Here is a 17,444-nt window from a genome sequence, read left to right as displayed (position 1 = left end):
CTTTTTCCTTGTCTTTTTGAAACAATGGTTAAGCATATTTTCAAATGTATACTAAATTGTTTCCTCTCTCTCAAAAATGGTTATAAATACTTGGTTTTGCCAGTCTTAGATAGGTATGTGGGTTGCAAAACTGGCCATCCACTCACAGGATGGATTTAGGTTAATGATCCTGAGCACCAGATTGCTCCTGAAATCTTGAGTATTGCCCTTCTCTGGGTGCTTCCAAAAGCTGTTATCAAATGATAATGTTTAATGGACAGAGGATCACATGATTAATTGCAAGTACTTCTTGTTTAGCAACTGCCTTGTTGAACAACTGTTTGCAGTTATGATGGTGATGAAAAAGTAACTTTATGGCTGATCCTTGCATTTATGATCTTGTAAAGCAAAAGAAATTTGAAGTAAGATCATAAGCACTGCTGCAGTTTTATTTGGTGATTGTTTTGCTGAATGATTGAGTTGCCAGTCCCAATTTTGATTGCTAAATGAAGACTGCCTATACATAAGCAGAATAAAATGAAACTCTGGTGGATGTTTTGAGACTATGTGTTTTCTATTTGGTTAGTGTCCTCTAGTTCATCTCTCCTAAGCCAAGGGAGATCCCTGGCCCAGAATGCTGGTTCCTTCTGAAAAGTTCTCACAGAGATCTGTATATTAGGAGCACTGTTAATAGCATTGTATATTTGAAGAAATGTTCATGAAAATGCATATACATTTGTGTGAGAGAAACAGAAAGCATCAGCTGATAAATGAAACAGAACAAAATTTAAGGGAAAAAAATAGGAACAGATTGAAATCAAGTTTTCAGGCAATGTCAATTTCTCTGCCATATTTTATGTTACATTACACAAAAGTATCTCTATTAGACTCAATGGTGCATATATAGGCACTGTCCCTAGCCTGGTTTCTTCAATTTGAGAAATTCAAGACAGATTACATAACCAAAGGGGACCACCCTGGGGAAGACTTTAAAATGTTTGCCAGGACCACAGAATTCTCTGGAATGTATCAGAGTCATAGCTGCACACAAAAAGCAGAGGACATCGAATGTTTAAAGACTTCAGAACCCTCATGAAGAGTTATGTTTGTATCCACATTTTTGCTTTTCTTTCCTTATGCATCCATGGAAATTTGTGGGGAACACAGTTGTTCTTCAGTAAATGGACACATCTGAGTTCTGCACATGAAGATAAATCATTTTTTCCTTGGGCCTCCCTGGTCTATGTAAAGGAACCAAGAGATGAATGGGAACAGATAAAATAAATCAAACTGATAACCACAGCCATTTCATCCAAATTCTTAAGTATTTTATAATAACATATTTGGCCAATTTATTCTTGAAAGAAAAAGAATAGTGGTTCTGTACTAGCTGAATTTTTTTTGGAAGAAATACTTTATACTCTGTATGACTTGCATGATCCTGACTTTATTCAGTCTTTCATACTAATAACTGAAAAAAGAAGGACTATTTTAAATTTACCAAGCTGTCTCAATGTCAGCCAGATCATAGAACACTACAGGAAATATGAATTTGCTGCTGTAGGTTGTCAAAGAGGGCAGATGTGGGCTTCAGATTGGGACCCTAATAGGACATCTGCCTCAAGGAAACTTCCTGAGAGTTCCCCATGCTGCTTCAGTTTGGTGGCGCAGAGAATGGGTTTCAGCAGTTCTGACCAGTTCTGGAGAACCAGTAGCAGAAATTTTGAGTAGTTTGGAGAACCGGTAGTAAAGACACTGTGTGGGTGTCTTAGGATGCTAAAGAAAATGTTATGGACATCCAATATTATCTGCTAGGACAGTCAGGCAGCACAAGGCTTTAGGCTAATTCAAGGACCTGGATGAGAGCCCATAAGTGCTTTTTTTTTTCTATGTAAGGCTGAAAGTTTTTCAGAGATGGAAAAAGGTAAACATGGAACTCTTGGGAAATTGTTTTTTAAGCTTTGTGGAGAGCTGGGCTGTTCACAGATAATTTTTTGGAAATGGTTGGTGGATTTCCCTGATTAATTGAAGCTCTTTGCTTTCTGGCCCACTTTAGGGAGAGAATGATCCAAGAAATTGTTTTTAAAATTACTAGAATGTTTTATCCTAGGAAGCTGGCCAGTTTTATCAAAAACTGATCAACCAAACCAGTACTAGGTTTCAAATTTTTTTACTACTGGTTCTGTGGGTGTGGCTTGGTGAGTGTGGCATGGCTTGGTGGGCGTGGCTTGGTGGGCATGGCAGGGGAAGGATACTGTAAAATCTTCATTCCCACCCCACTCCAGGGGAAGGATACTGTAAAATTTCCATTCCCTTCCCAATCCAGGGGAAGGTTACTGCAAAAATCCCCATTTCCTCCTGATCAGCTGGGATTTGGGAGGCAGAAAATAGATGGGGGCGGGGCCAGTCAGAATTTTTACTACCGAACTACTCAAAATTTCTGCTATTGGTTTTCCAGAACTGGTCAGAACCTGCTGAAAGCCACCTCTGAACCAAACCAATGGTTGAGTCTTCACAAAGTTTGTCTCCTAAGACTCTGGTTTTTTTGGATGTTAGGGAAGGTGAGTGAGAGGAACATTCAGCCTGCATCACCATGCAACCTTGTTTTCTGATTCTGAATAGAAAATATTCCTCTTTAAGAAATGGCACGTGCCCATACCTGTGCAGATTTTCAGCATCATCAATAGTCTCAGGTAAAGTTTTCCCTTTGGTTTCAGGTAAGAGCAACACCAGACCGCCATCCACAAGGCCAATGACAGCTTCAGGAACAGAGAAGAAACAAAAGGAACCATGTTGTGACCCCTGCCATGGAGGTGGCATACCAACCATGCTCTTTCAGTCATTTATTTGTTAAAAAAAACACACTCCCAAAATGCATTGATTATTATTTTTCTCCACCAAGCCTTTAGGTATACTAAAACAACAATCAGACTATGGATCAAATGTATCCTTTAAATATCACCACAAAATTGTATGAAGGAAAGAATTTCCAGACAAATATGAAGAAAGTAGGAACTTGGATAGGCAGGTATCCATAATCCGGGCTTTTTTCTTTTGCAGTGAAAAAAAAGCCTTCCTTTTAAAATAAGCCTACAGGGAGTGGTTGGTTTGGCCACTGATGGGATCTTTTAAACAATGACATCAAGTGGTTTTTTTTTAAAAAAAAGAATAACCAAGGGCTGTCCTCCTCATTTGCCAGATTGTCTGATTCATAAGGGGAGAAACTGATTTTAAAATTGGCCTTTTCACTGTTGTGACTTGTCATTATGCCAGAATTCAGGGCTATCAGGTGATAGGTCATTCCAACCCCACCCCCCTTGTCTTTTCTCATAATTCCTGTCCATGTAATTCTTCCTCCCTAGATATCACTAATGCCATGCAGTAAATCATTGATTAAACGGAATTGCTTAATAGAACAAGAATAAATAAAATTCCACTGCCTTGACCCTGAGATTTAGAGATATTTTTTTTAAGAGCTTGACCAGAAATCCCCCAAGGCTGTGCTGTTCTGCCAGGATACTTCTGAGATACAGGAAGAAATATGAAACTTGCTATGACAGAACAACAATGGTGCCCTTATTCTCAATCACTCAAAAGAACAAAAGGGCATTCTTACCGAAGACAATAAGCGGAAGCTCGTGCCAAATATTTGCCAGCCTATAGACAATGAACGGAGTTATGATCCCCCCAATATCACTCATGGAAGAGCAGACAAGGACCCCCAGATTCCTTTAAAAAAGAAAAAAATCACAGGAAAAAAACCCTTATCTTTATCAGTAGCATCTTGAAAGGATCCCTAAACAATATGATGATTATTTTTTAAATCAACCATCTTTCTCAAGCCAGTTTCTTCATTTTGCCTGGAGAACCAATTAAGCTTTCTCTGGTAGCACCATTCCCCTTAGCTTTTGAGACCAAAAGCATTGAGAAAAACGTTCATGAGCTTGGTGGAACCAGATGGAAATGTGCATGCATCACAAGTTGGCTTTGAATATCAAAAGCTATTTGAGCAAGAATAAAAGACTAACAGAGATGGAACGGATCTTGGGGGCCTTCTAGTTCAACCTCCTGCTCAAGCAGGAAACTCTATACAAGTGTTGGTGAACCTTTTTGGCACCGAGTGCCAAAACATGAGTGCACATGGGCGGGGGAGCGCTGGAAACAAGAAGAGCAGTTCCCCGGCGTGCATGTGTGTGCTGGGAAGCTGAGCTTCCTGTTTCCAGCATGCACAAGCGCGCGGTCACCTAGTCCTCCAGTTTCCGGTTTTCTGACTGCTTCGCCTGTGCACACCGGAACCCGTTAGAGCAATGGGCAACGGTTGGCATGCTCAGAGAGATGGTTCTGTGTGCCATTTCCAGCATGTGTGCCATAGGTTCGCCATCCTGGCCGTATACTATTCTAGATAAATGTCTAGTCTCTTCTTGAAAACCTCCAATGATGGAGCACCCACAACTTCTGCAGGTACAGTAAGTTGTTCCACTGATTAATTGTTCTAACTGCCAGGAACTTCCTCCTTAATTCAGCCCAATCCAATCCAGAAAGGTCCATCAAAGGTCATCCCAACCCAGGATAATAGAAGAGGAGTCACTCACCTGAGGAAGGTTGGGTAGAGCTCTGCATTGACTAAGCAGACCATTTCATAGCACATTGTAATACCCAGCCTGCCAAAGCAAGCTGCAGTCATTTTTAGCCAATAGAGATCTGAGGAAATATTGAAAAAAATAATTTTGGTTTTATACTTTTTTTATAAGTGGGGGATGCAAAAGTGGTAGAGAAGTTCATACTTAATTAGGAAATCTAGTTTGTTCGACAAGCAATAACTACTCAACATGATTTGCATCAGGGAATAAGCCAAACAACAGCTATGCAGCTCACCAGCTCAAATCCCCCTGCAGCACAGACTAGACTGAGCACAACCAAGCCCCCACCAACACAGGACACACCCCCAGCCAATCAGAGCACAGAAAAACCCCCATCCAATCAGAGCACAGCCAAGCTCCCACCCAATCAGTTCAAACCCCCACTAGCAGTTAAAAGGAAGAAACAGCTGCGATCACACATTGCTCCCAGAAGCACGAAGCTGAAGCCTGAAGATGATGAATGAGACTTCGTCGAAACGTCGCCAAGACACTTCCAATTTTACACGGGAGAAAACCCGAGCAACCAAAGACCTATATATATACATATATATATACATATATATATACATATATATATATGTATATATATATACATATATATATAGGTGTTTGGTTGTTCGGGTTTTCTCCCTTCCAATTTTACACGGGAGAAAACCCGAACAACCAAAGACCTATATACAAACACCCGTGAAAACCTCAGAAAACAAATATATTATTATTATTATTATTTATTGGATTTATAAACCGCCCTTCTCCCGAAGGACTCAGGGCGGTGTACAGCCAGGATAAAAAAGAACAATATACAATTAAAATACAATTAAAAAACTTATTATACAGTATGGCCGAAATAATTAAGAATTAAGAATCTAAAAACCCCAATTAAAACCAGAGAGAAAATTTAAAATTTAAAATTAAACAATTTAAGATATATATATTTTCATGATATGTTTCTTTTACTTATGACAATGTTTATGTATACTTTTATGACAAAATTAAATAAAAAAAATAGTACAAGCTCTATATGTTATATTTTGGTAGGAAAAAAGTTGCAAAGAATAGCATCTAGTTGCCTTGGGACTGCTTCTCCTTTCATTTCTCACCACTAGTCATGCTGCCTGGGACTTGTGGATGTCAGAACTCAACTGAACTCGAAGGTCACTGTTGTTGACCCCTAGATTAGAGAGAAAAGGGGCATATACAATGTATCACTACAACACTCACCTTCAGGAACTAAGGCAGTAATGAGACAGGAGATTCCTGTCATAAAATTTGCCACAGCCCAGGGAGAACGGCGGCCTATGCGGTCAACTGTGACTATGAGTATGATGGCAGCAGGGAATTCCACAAGAGCAGAATAGAAAAAGTCCAGGTAAATGTCACCTCCACCAATTCCCAAATGCATGATGAGGCCCTGATACACTACAGCGCTGGTAAACCTAGGCAAAGAAGTAGAACTAGATGAAGCCAAGGTTGTTGTTGGCTTTGTTTTTGCAAAGAGTTATTCACCCAGAACGTCCTGTACTGTATTGCCTCACACCATTTTCTAAAGCTGGAAGACAGTTTGAAATTAAACCTGAATATAACTTAATGCCAAAGAACTTGAGAATTAATGCATATAAAGTGTACCTTTGAGGGCTACCTATCAACATTAATGCCAGGACACATTGCATTATAAAAGCAGGCTTGCTTCACAAGCCATAATGTGGTTTGTAACCAGCCATAAATGTGGTTTGTTTCATTTTGGCATAGCATGGGTGAACCTAAGCACTGTGATTTGTAAAGCACATTTTGTGACGTAAAACAGGGGTATCCAACCTTGGCAATTTTAAGACTTTCGGAGTTCAACTCCCAGAATTGAGAGTGGCTAGCTGACTGGCTGGGGAATTCTGGAAGTTGAAGTTCACAGGCCAATCCTGGCCTAGAATATTAAATTTGTTAACTGAGATGAATCACTGAACTGCAGCTGACCAAACAATGGCTTACCACCAGTGGTGGGCTGCAACCAGTTTAACAACTGGTTCTGTGAGCACGTGCTTTGCACGCACATACAGGCTTCTTGTGTGCATGCAGGTTTTGCGCGTCCATGCGCCTAATGCACTTGCTCACAGCATTCAAAATACAGCAATTTGAAGCTCAGCTGCTTACCTTCTAAGGCAGCCCTTAAGTAGAATAGCAGAGGCACAAAAATCAGTGAGCCAGAAAGAAGGAAATTTTTAAGAAAATGTTGGATAACCATCTGTCTGAGATGGTATAGGGTTTCCTGCCTGGGCAGAGGGTTGGAAGGCCTCCAAGGTCCCTTCCAATTCTTTTGTTGTTATTGTTGTTGTTGTTATTATTATTGTTGTTGTTGTTATTATTATTAAGGAAATATAGGACAGAATAGAGCAGGAGTGGGTGGGAGGGGCCAGTTGATCGTCGGAACTACCTGCTCACCTGAACTGGTCCGAACCGGCAGCAGCCCACCACTGTTTACCACAGTGTGCAAATCCAATCAAGTAACTAAAGAGCTTTTTTAAGTGTAGGTATTGTGGATGTGAGAGAAAATGGATTGCTTTCATGAAGAAAGACATTCTACTCAAGTAATAAAGGCTAACCTTTCCCATTCCACAGTCAAAAGCTAAACAAGTAACAGTTAATTAAATTAAATAAGTTGTTTAATTAAAGTTTAATGAAAAAAGAAAACCACTGACATTTCTGATTGATTCTATCTTTGATTTCAATGCTATCTCTTCTGGTCTCCTATTGCCATTCTTACTATTTCTACAGCCTCCCGTTGAGCTAGTCAGTTACATGGAGATGTCTTTGGACATTTTTTTAAAAAAACTGAACTTTTCTTACCAAGTGTACATTAAGATTAATGTATGTTTCCTTATCTGTGGTGTTCTCACCAGGTCTATAAAGGAAGGATTAGGCTTATCGCTTATTTCTTCCTCAGGCTGAAGTTTCTAGGACAAAAAAACAACAACCCAAACACAAATTTTCAATGTTGGAGGTAGTTGAAATCATGGTATTGGATTCTGGTGGGAGGACTTAACTTTTCAATTTTTTAAAGTAAAAAAAAAATACATGGAAAACACAGTAGTCAGCTACAAAGCTATAAAGCTATAAAGTCAGCTATAAAGAAAGGAAATGTGACTCTGAACCGGGAACATTTCACCCCTGGAATGTGTCCTATTTTGTATCTCAAGCGTGTGTCTGTTCTCCATGTTCATTTCCTGACTGAGAGCAATTAGAGTAAAGTTCCAATAAGCAATTAGAGTAAAGTTCTAATAAGCAATTAGAGTAAAGTTCTAATAAGCAATTAGAGTAAAGTTCCAAAGTTCCAATAAATGAGGTGACTTTCTCATCTTCTCCTCACCACAACATCCAAATCTGTCCAAAGATGCATTTTCCAAAAGCCATTGGACCTCATGAATGGATTTGTACTGATCTGAGTAGGAGAAATCAGAGACTTCTTATAAACCTAGGGAGGAAAATAATCTTCCGCCATCTTCCTTCTACAATTATTTCCTTGTGCAAATGTCTTACTTAACCAAGGTTCTTCTTGTTGTTGTTATTATTTTGCTCTTTCCATGCTGTTCATGGTGATGTCCACATGGAAACAATTCTGTTGGGATAACTTTTGCTTTGGAGTTACTAACTTGTTGAGCTTCTTATTTATTTGCTATTATATGTATACTGCATTCTCCATTCAAGAAGCTCTAAATAATCTACAGCAATATCTACTCACAAGACACAGTGGGTGAACTGAGGCAATATGTCTTCAAAGAGTACTTTGAAAATTACAAGTTCTGTCCCAAATCCTGGCTTACCAAGTGAGATGCTAAATTCATATTTCGGAATATTATCTGCAAAGCATACCACTCCTGGGATAGCTTTGCAAGGAGAAAGGTCTGATTACCTCCATGGATGGTGGCAGCTTCTTTTGGTTCCCCTTGGCAATACATTTAATAATTTTCAGGGCTTTGTCATTTTCCTGCTGGGCTATCAACCATCTTGGGGATTCTGGAAGACACCTGTAAAGCAGTGTACAGTATCTATGTAACAACATTTGATGGTAACACAAAATCAGGATGACGTAGGACTTGTCTTGGGTTGACTGAAACCTAACTTTGGAAACAAGATTCAGCTTCTTTGTAGCAAATGTGCAGTATCTGGTCCAAGTTCCCTTTCTGTAACATGATGAATCTTGTGATGATAGAGAATACACAGGTAGTCCTTGAGTTATAACTATCTGTTTAAACTCTGTTCAAAGCGATGAAAAAAGTGACTTACAACTATCAGGGAGTCCCCATGGTCATGTGATCAGAATCTGAACCCTTCTGACATGCATTTACAATGGTTGCAGTGTCCTGAGGTCACATGATCACCATTTGTGTCCTTCCCAGCTGGCTTCCACCAAACAAAGTCAATAATTGGATTTATTTGACAACCAGGTGTTTCACTAAACAACTATGGGGATTTGCTTACAAACCATAACACAAAATGATGGTAAAAGTGGCCATGACTCATTGAACAACTGTCTCCCTTAACAATGGAAGTTCTGAGCCCAATTATGGTCATAAGTCAAGGACTACCTATATGTTAATCAGGGTTGGAGTGTCAGGAGTTGTTTGAGTTTGACCCAGAGGTGGTATTCAGCAGGTTCTGACCAGTTCTGGAGAACCAATAGTGGAAATTTTGAGTAGTTCGGAGAACCGGTAAATACCACCTCTGACTGGCCCCACCCCCATCTATTCTCTGCCTCTTGAGTCCCAGCTGATTGGGAAGAAATGGGGATTTTGCAGTAACCTTCTCCTGGAGTGGGGAGGGAATGGAGATTTTACAGTATCCTTTCCCTGCCACGCCCACCAAGCCACGTCCATCAAGCCACGTCCACAGAACCTGTAGTAAAAAAATTTGAATCCCACCACTGGTTTGACCCACCAAGGTCATATCTTTCATGGAACGCAGTCTGGAGGAAATGCATTTCAGAGGAGTAATTACCAACTTAGTTCAGTTAGTTTGTGTGAGAGAAAGAGGGCGAAGAAGCCCCTCCCTAATAGTACCCGAAGTATAAGCTTCATATAGGGAGTATTTTGCTTTAGTTTGGTAAGATTCTGTCTATAGGTGTGGAACAATAAAGATATCTGCTTAGAAGAATCACTGCATGTCCTTCTTGTTTCTTGGATCCTGACATATCTCATTTTGGAGAAATGGATTTGTTGGTTATCTGGGGAATGTATAGTGGTCTGTCTTACCAGGATTGTATGTGATTGGGTGAGCTATGCAGTTGAGTGCTGCTGTGATTGATATATTATTTGGTTCTTGTAATGTGCACGCAATAACATCTGCTGCTTATCTGGGTGTTGTTTAATAGTTGCATGAGAAGACACTACACTAGGTGGCCCCACATCAGTATAACAAAAGTGGCTCAGCAATCACATAGAAAGCAATAAAATGCAGCTATCCACTCCCATATAAGCAGTTTCCACAATAAGCAGCAAATCTCACTTCCCCAACATCGTAGCACTGAAGATGTTACCTAGGGAAGGACATAAAACTTCCACAAATGAAAAGCCAGCTCAAAATCAACTCTTACAACACAACAGTCCTTTTCTAAAATATTTGCACGGATTAATATTGCCAATCTTCAGTGACCTTTCCTAATTAAAATATACTAACTTGGAAATAATTGACAAAATATACTTTGGAGTGCAGAGAACCGTGAACAAAGCACCTATCTGCCACTCTAAACTACCATGACTTTTCATAGGATCATGCAGCTGCCCTCTGTAGCTATCAAATGACTGCAAGCAAAAACACAGCTGTTTTAAAGACAACTGCTACATTCATTGCCCTTCACGTTCTGAATCCAAAGTATTACACACCTCCCCAGATTAATATCTTGGAATGTTAAATTTGGGTGATACAGTCAAGGCAAAGCTGGCAACAAGTGCATTTTTCCTGGAAAAATAAAAGTATCTAGTAAGGTCCCAATTTAAGAACCCCTCACCCCAAAGGTTCTTCTTGGTTACAATATTTTATTTGCATTCTTCTTGTTGTTTTCTGTTTTAATTAGAAGGGCTGCCTTACTTACCAATAATAGAGCAAAAAGAAGAAATTTGGCAATGTGACAGCAAGTTGAAGCCATCTCCAGTGAGGAATTCCATAAGCAAGAGCAGCAAGTATGAGGAGTCCAACAGTGAAGGCCACTTGATAAACAATACCAACTGTTCTTCTGTAGTTCAGACCCACAAACTCTGCAACTTTGAAAGGGCAGAGGAAATTAAACATAGTACTGTATCATCATTATCATTGTCATCATCATCATCATCGCAACGGAACTCAGTTTTAATCTTATACATGTAGTGCTCAATTAGGAAAGTTTCCATTTTTTAATGTATGAGATACTATTCATCATTCAAAATTCAGTTTTTATAAAATGGTGAAGCATACCTTTCGATAACACCATCAAAAATATTCAGTATACTTCCGGAATTTTATGAACCTTCCCAAGATTAAAATGTGCACACCATCCCACCAGTGGTGGGTTTCAAATTTTTTTACTACCGGTTCTGTGGGCGTGGCTTGGTGGGCATGGCAGGGGAAGGTTACTGCAAAATCCCCATTTCCTTCCGATCAGCTGGGACTTGGGAGGCAGAGAATAGATGGGGCGTGGGGCCAGTCAGAATTGTTACTACCGGTTCTCCGAACTACTCAAAATTTCTGCTACCGGTTCTCCAGAACTGGTCAGAACCTGCTGAAACCCACCTCTGCATTCCACCAAAGCTGTCTACAAGAGAATCAAGATGTTGGCCGCAATTGTATGACCTGAGCACCACTTCTTTTTAATGTATGTCACAAAACACTTTAAAGAAGGGTAGGGCTCAGATTGCACAGTTGTGGCCAACACCTTGCTTTGACTTCTCCCTGCAAATATTCCTACATCTCACATATCCTTTATTAATTGTACAAAGCAACTTCTAGGAACAGTGAATAAGCAGCTTTCCGTATTAGCAAAAGTTACTACTGAGACATTCTGAAATAACGAAAAAACCTATACAACAACTTTTAATTCAATAAATGAAAGGTTAGCCAGTGTTGTTAGATAGAAATAGTAATTATTTTATTTTAATTAATCAGTGTATAAGAGTAGGATCAGGAGCATGCTTAATGTACAATAGTATATTGTGCAGTATCAACTGAATATTTAAACTATCAACACTCTTACTCAAGATATATCCTGTTAACCAGCCTCCTTTGCTGACCAATCCTTGTATCAAGCGAAAAACCACTACCCATGTGTAACTAGGGACAACAGCCACAAGAACACCAGAGATAGAATTTATTAGGATGGTAATTAGTAAGCACCGTTTTCGGCCAAACCTAGAAAGAAAAAACACTATAGTCATTGTTATGTACTTGAAAAGCAGAAGGGAGATGAACATGTTATTGAAGACATGGAATTATTTGCCAATGAAACTCTAGACTATTTGTTAAAAAAGCTCATTCTTTTTTAAAGAACTCATTTTTTAAAAAAACAAACCCAAGAGCTCAGTTGGCACAGTGGTTAGAGTGCAGCATTGCAGGCTACTTCAGCTGACTGCTAGCTGCAGTTTGGCAGTTCAAATCTCACTGGCTCAAGGTTGACTCAGCCTTCCATCCTTCCAAGGTCAGTAAAATGAGGACCCAGATTGTTGGGGGCAATATGCTGGCTCTGTAAACTGCTTGGAGAAGGATGTAAAAGCACTATGAAGTGGTATGTAAGTCTAAGTGCTATTGCTATTGCTATTGCTATTGCTATTGCTATTCATTAATTTAAAACAGTCCTCTTTCTCCAAAGTGTTGTGATGTTGGAAAGACTGAGAGAACAAAGGCCATCTATGTTCAGACTTGAGGTACTGCAATGCAGTAGGTGGCATTCCCACGTCCCTTCTTCAGGTCTTCTTAAAACATCTGTTCATAAGTCTGCACAGGCTGTCCATCTCCAAAATGTTTAAAAAATTACGCAGTTGGATTGGATTACTTCATTTATTGTAATTTAATATTTTTTATTGTTTACCGTGAATGTTTACATTTATTACTGAATGATTGTTATGGTGTAGTTACTAATCTCCAGTTGCCCTTGGAGATTATGATAGCCTGCAAATATTTTTTTTTCTTTTGCCTTCAAGTCCATGTTGACTCCTAGTAACCAGAAAGACAAGTCCCTGCAGTTTTCTTGGCAAGATTTTCAGAAGTGATTAGCCATTGCTTCCTTCCTATAGCTGAAAGAAAAGGACTGGCTCAAGGTCATCCTGCTGGCTTTGGGCCCAAGGATGAGAACAAACACTCTCTCAGTTTCTATCTTGAGGCCTTATCTACTATACTAAACTGGCTAAATAAAATTTATTAGCCAAACTAAAGTCTAATTCAGGGGTCTCCAACCTTGCCAACTTTAAGCCTGGAGGACTTCAACTCCCAGAATGCCCCAGCCAGTTTTGCTGGCTGGGACATTCTGGGAGTTGAAGTCCTCTAGGCTTAAAGTTGGTTAGGTTGGAGACCCCTGGTCTAATTGGTCATAAACCAGGGGAAAATGCCACAGGAAACTTAATTTCCTGTTGACTGGATGGACATTCTCTTAGCAGTCACATTAGAGTGCATTGAATCTCATTGGACCTAATCAAAGGGCAGCTAAGGGCCAACTGTGAGAACAAATACTCTCACCTGCTGAATACTTCTCCAGAAAGAATTTCTTCTCCAGAAAGATTACTCTACTAACCAGAGCATACAAAACATTTGCTAGACCAATTCTCGAATACAGTTCGCCTGTCTGGAATCCACACCTCATTTCGGACATTAATACAATTGAGCGTGTCCAGAAATATTTTACAAGAAGAGTTCTCCACTCCGCTGTTCACAACAAAATACTTTATGCCACCAGACTTGAAATCCTGGGTTTAGAAAATTTAGAACTCCACTGCCTTTGGCATGATCTGAGTATAATTCATAAAATCATCTGCTACAATGTCCTTCCTGCCGAAGACTACTTCAGCTTCAATCGCAACAATACACGAGCATACAATAGATTTAAACTTAATGTGAATCCCTCCAATCTTGATTGTAGAAAATATGACTTCAGTAACAGAGTTTTTAATGCCTGGAATGCACTGCCTGACTCTGTGGTCTCTTCCCAAAATCCCCAAAGCTTTAACCAAAGACTATCTACTGTTGACCTCACCCCATTCCTAAGAGGTCTGTAAGGGGCGTGCATAAGAGCATCAGCCTGCCTACCGTTCCTGTCCTAATGTTCCCTTTGACTGTATCCAATTCATATGGTTATTTTATGCTTATACTTATATATACTGTTGTGTTTGACAAATAAAATAAATACATACATACATACATACATAATACAACATTTCGTTCCAAGTGTTAATTTTCCAACAGAAGGCAACTTTGTTCTAAAGAATGTCTCTGCAGCTTACCCTTTTCTTTGTAACAGAGAAACGGTAAACACTACAATTCAACATGGAAAATCTTACTCACTTGTCTGCCAGGTAACCGATGCTTACGCAACCAAGAAAAAAGCCCACATTCACACATGACTGAAATAGATCCAGTTTCCAGGCGTCGTTGCACACCAGGTTAAACTGAAAAGATGAAGCATGCTGGTTAGAGAAAGTACATCAAAATGTTTCAAATATTTCACAAAAAAATAACTTTCTCTTTAAATTTAAGATATAATAAGAAAAAATATCTTTCTCCCCCCCACCTTTTTTGCTGAAAATAATGTTCACAGCATTTAACTATAACATATAAACATTAAAATTAAGACATAACTCTCATAAATTAAAACTACAGCAGCATGTCTAAGTTGTCCTGTGATGATCAGTGAGTCTCCTCTAAACAGGACAATGTCTGAATCTTCGTCATTTAATTCCAAATTCTTTCAAGGCAATTATTATTGTCTCGTGTCTTTTGTCTCCCTCGCTGATATTTGTCTTTTCTGAATCCCTCTATTTCCCCTTGAATATCCAAGGGCTTTTTAAAAGTATCTCTTTAGAACATTTATACAGGGTGCATCAAAAGTCAACCCCATGGGCCAATCAAAATATATTTTATTAATTACAGGTAGCCCTTGATTTACAGCCATAATTGATCCTGAAATTGTGGTTGTAAGGGGGGTCATCATGTGCCTGATTTTACCACCTTTTCTAAGGTGATTGTTAACCTTGAACTCAGATGAATAGTACAATGTTCAATGTCCAAAAGATAATATGGAAATAATTAGTAGATCTACCTTGGCAGAGAGCTTGTCAGCTCTTTCATATAATTGATCTGTCTGTTCAATTATAAATAAATAAATAAAATAAAATAACTTCAAGAGGCAATAACATCTGGAGAAGAGAAGAGCCCTTGGTGTCCATCAGTGGTGGGTTGCTACCGGTTCGCCCCGGATTGGGTGAACCAGTAGTGGCAGCAGCTGGACGCTTCTGCACATGCGCAGAAGCGTTGCGCACGCACGCCTACAAGTGTACCAGTAGCAACGAATTTTGAAACCCGCCCCTGGTTTCCATCTCAGTTGCATTGGCCAAAAGGGCTTAGCAGAGGTGTAGCTCTTTACATTAGCTTTATTACCTACTGTAGCAAGCAATTTATGATTATTGCAGGGATCTTACCTCAGTCACAATGGATGATCCACGAAAATCATAAAGCCAACCATCTTGGCATGCAACAACAGGAACATGGCTGATGTTGCTGTTTGCAGTGAAAAAATTGATTGGATTTGTGCAGTTGAGCCCAGATACATTCCAATCCACATTGTATCTCTGGCACTGACTAATGAAAGCATCTCCGTGAGTTTCTTTCTTTGGAAAGGTATGATTCAACTCCTCTTCAAGGCTCCAGCCACATCTGGCTGTTAATTCAGGAAGCCCAGCTGTCCGGCAACGATGCTCAGGAGTAAAACCTAAGAAAACGATACCAACATAGATGGGTGTGAAGGCAGCAGAGAGCAAACACAGGACAAAAAATGCTCTTTTCTGATACAAATCAAACTCTCCAATGTGCTCTAGAATATCATCTAAGGTTGGCATTCTTGCACCAGGATCAGGTCACCCAAAGTGACAGCCTCACATGCATCTCTCAACATTTTGTAGGCAGTAAAATTGCTTAAATTAACAAAGTGTGACCAGACCAAAAGTCACAGGAAAGCCATTAATTTACTTTGCACATTGACAAACCATGCATTGAAGACTTCATTTCTAATCTGCTAATTCACATTACACTTGCAGGCTCACGTCCTACACGTTGGGTGATTTATTGTTAAATTTAATACTCCACTATTAACTGTCTGGCACAGTCTTCCCTCCAACCATCAGCATATATAATACAAAGATCTTCAGGAATGCACAAGATCTTGTGAATCTTCCAGGTTTGTACAAAAAATACCCCAGTCTTGGTTGACTAAGAAACTGAGTCATCCACAAAGGAAGGTGGAGGTGGAAAAAGAAGAAAGTAGCACAGGGAGTTTTTGTTTAGCAATCATAACTGGGACCAGCAATTCAGTCATTAAGCAAGGTGGTCATTAAGTGACAACACAGCTGTCCTTATGACTTTACTTCAGCTTTTCTTGGCTTTTTAGACCTGTAACATCCATATATGTGAGGACCGGCTGCAAAGTTACTTTTTCACCATTATCATAAATGCAGATGATCACTAAGTAAGGCAGTTACTTAGAGGTCTATCTGTATCACACCAATGCAATGCCAGCTCTCCTTCTTCTATAGATGTGGATACCTCTGCTAAGAAAAAACCCTTCGCTGAAACATTGAAAAACTACTGCAGTCCATGTAAGCAATACGGACTGGCTTCACACATCAGGCTAAAGAATGGTACATATTCTGTTGAATAAAAATAACATGCTGAGCAATAAACAAACCCCCATTATGGAGCCTGACTAGGTGGCTCAGTGACTAAGACACTGAGCTTGTTGATCAGAAAGGTCGGCAATTTGGCGGTTCGAATCCCTAGTACAGGTCTCCTGCACGAGCAGGTGATTGGACTAGATGACCTCCAAGGCAGGGGTGAAATCTACTTACCTTCCCTATTGGTTTGGAAGTCCACGCGCTGCACGCGCGCCATCTTCACATCCAATTTTGGACCTTCTGCACATGCGCAAAGCCTTCTGCACATGTGCAGAGGGCCAAAAATAGGTTACTTCCTGATTAAAACCAGGAAGTAACAATGTCCGCCGCTACCAGTTCACTGAACCATGTGCTGCCACTGCTACCAGTTCGCCTGAAGCAGAGCAAACCAGTAACATTTCACCCCTGCTCCAGGGACCCTTCCAACTCACTTATTAATACTGTTTAGCATGAACAAATAATAGAATGAGACTAACAGTTATTCTGGTGATAATTATCTTCTGTGCTCACAAGCAGGCAATGCCCAAGGTCAACCCCTTTCACACGGAAGGCATATCGGTCTTTATGGGAGAAAGAGGACAAAAGAACAGGGACTGTATGGGCCATAAACCAGAATCAGGCCCCATAGCCTCGCCCGCTGAGCCTCTTTCCATGAACTCTGACCCTGACAGAAGCAGCAAAAGCATCTCTACCTCCAAGGGAATAGAGATAAAGATGAATATCAGGTTGCCAGGAATGCCAGGTTACCATCTTGGAAATGAAGATGGTTAGAAATAGGGCATTGCTTTTGAATGAAGAGTGGGGAGTAGTAGCCTTCACCAAGCACATCAATACTGTGTACAGGTACGTTAAATTCACACAGGAAGATTTTAAGAGGAATTGTCTCACTTTCCTGACCTGTGCGGTAAACATTAAGGAAGACAAATGCCTCAGC

General features: G+C 39.9%; 1 protein-coding gene across 1 annotated transcript; it reads right to left on the bottom strand.

The window, feature by feature from the left end:
• Nucleotides 1-856: 856 nt before the first annotated feature.
• Nucleotides 857-15,679, bottom strand: LOC131190844 (solute carrier family 22 member 2-like). The gene is made up of 11 exons (XM_058168292.1): nucleotides 15,263-15,679; nucleotides 14,130-14,233; nucleotides 11,833-11,987; nucleotides 10,699-10,867; nucleotides 8,521-8,635; nucleotides 7,458-7,564; nucleotides 5,841-6,055; nucleotides 4,572-4,680; nucleotides 3,596-3,708; nucleotides 2,639-2,738; nucleotides 857-1,220 (listed from the first exon to the last, which is right to left on the bottom strand). Exons 1-11 carry the CDS (start codon nucleotides 15,677-15,679, stop codon nucleotides 1,154-1,156), a joined length of 1,671 nt encoding a protein of 556 aa, XP_058024275.1. The 3' UTR covers nucleotides 857-1,153.
• Nucleotides 15,680-17,444: the final 1,765 nt, after the last annotated feature.

This window comes from Ahaetulla prasina, chromosome 1, assembly GCF_028640845.1.
Source record: "Ahaetulla prasina isolate Xishuangbanna chromosome 1, ASM2864084v1, whole genome shotgun sequence".
NCBI classification, from domain to species: Eukaryota; Metazoa; Chordata; class Lepidosauria; order Squamata; family Colubridae; genus Ahaetulla; species Ahaetulla prasina.
This window is presented reverse-complemented; position numbering and strand designations above follow the sequence as displayed.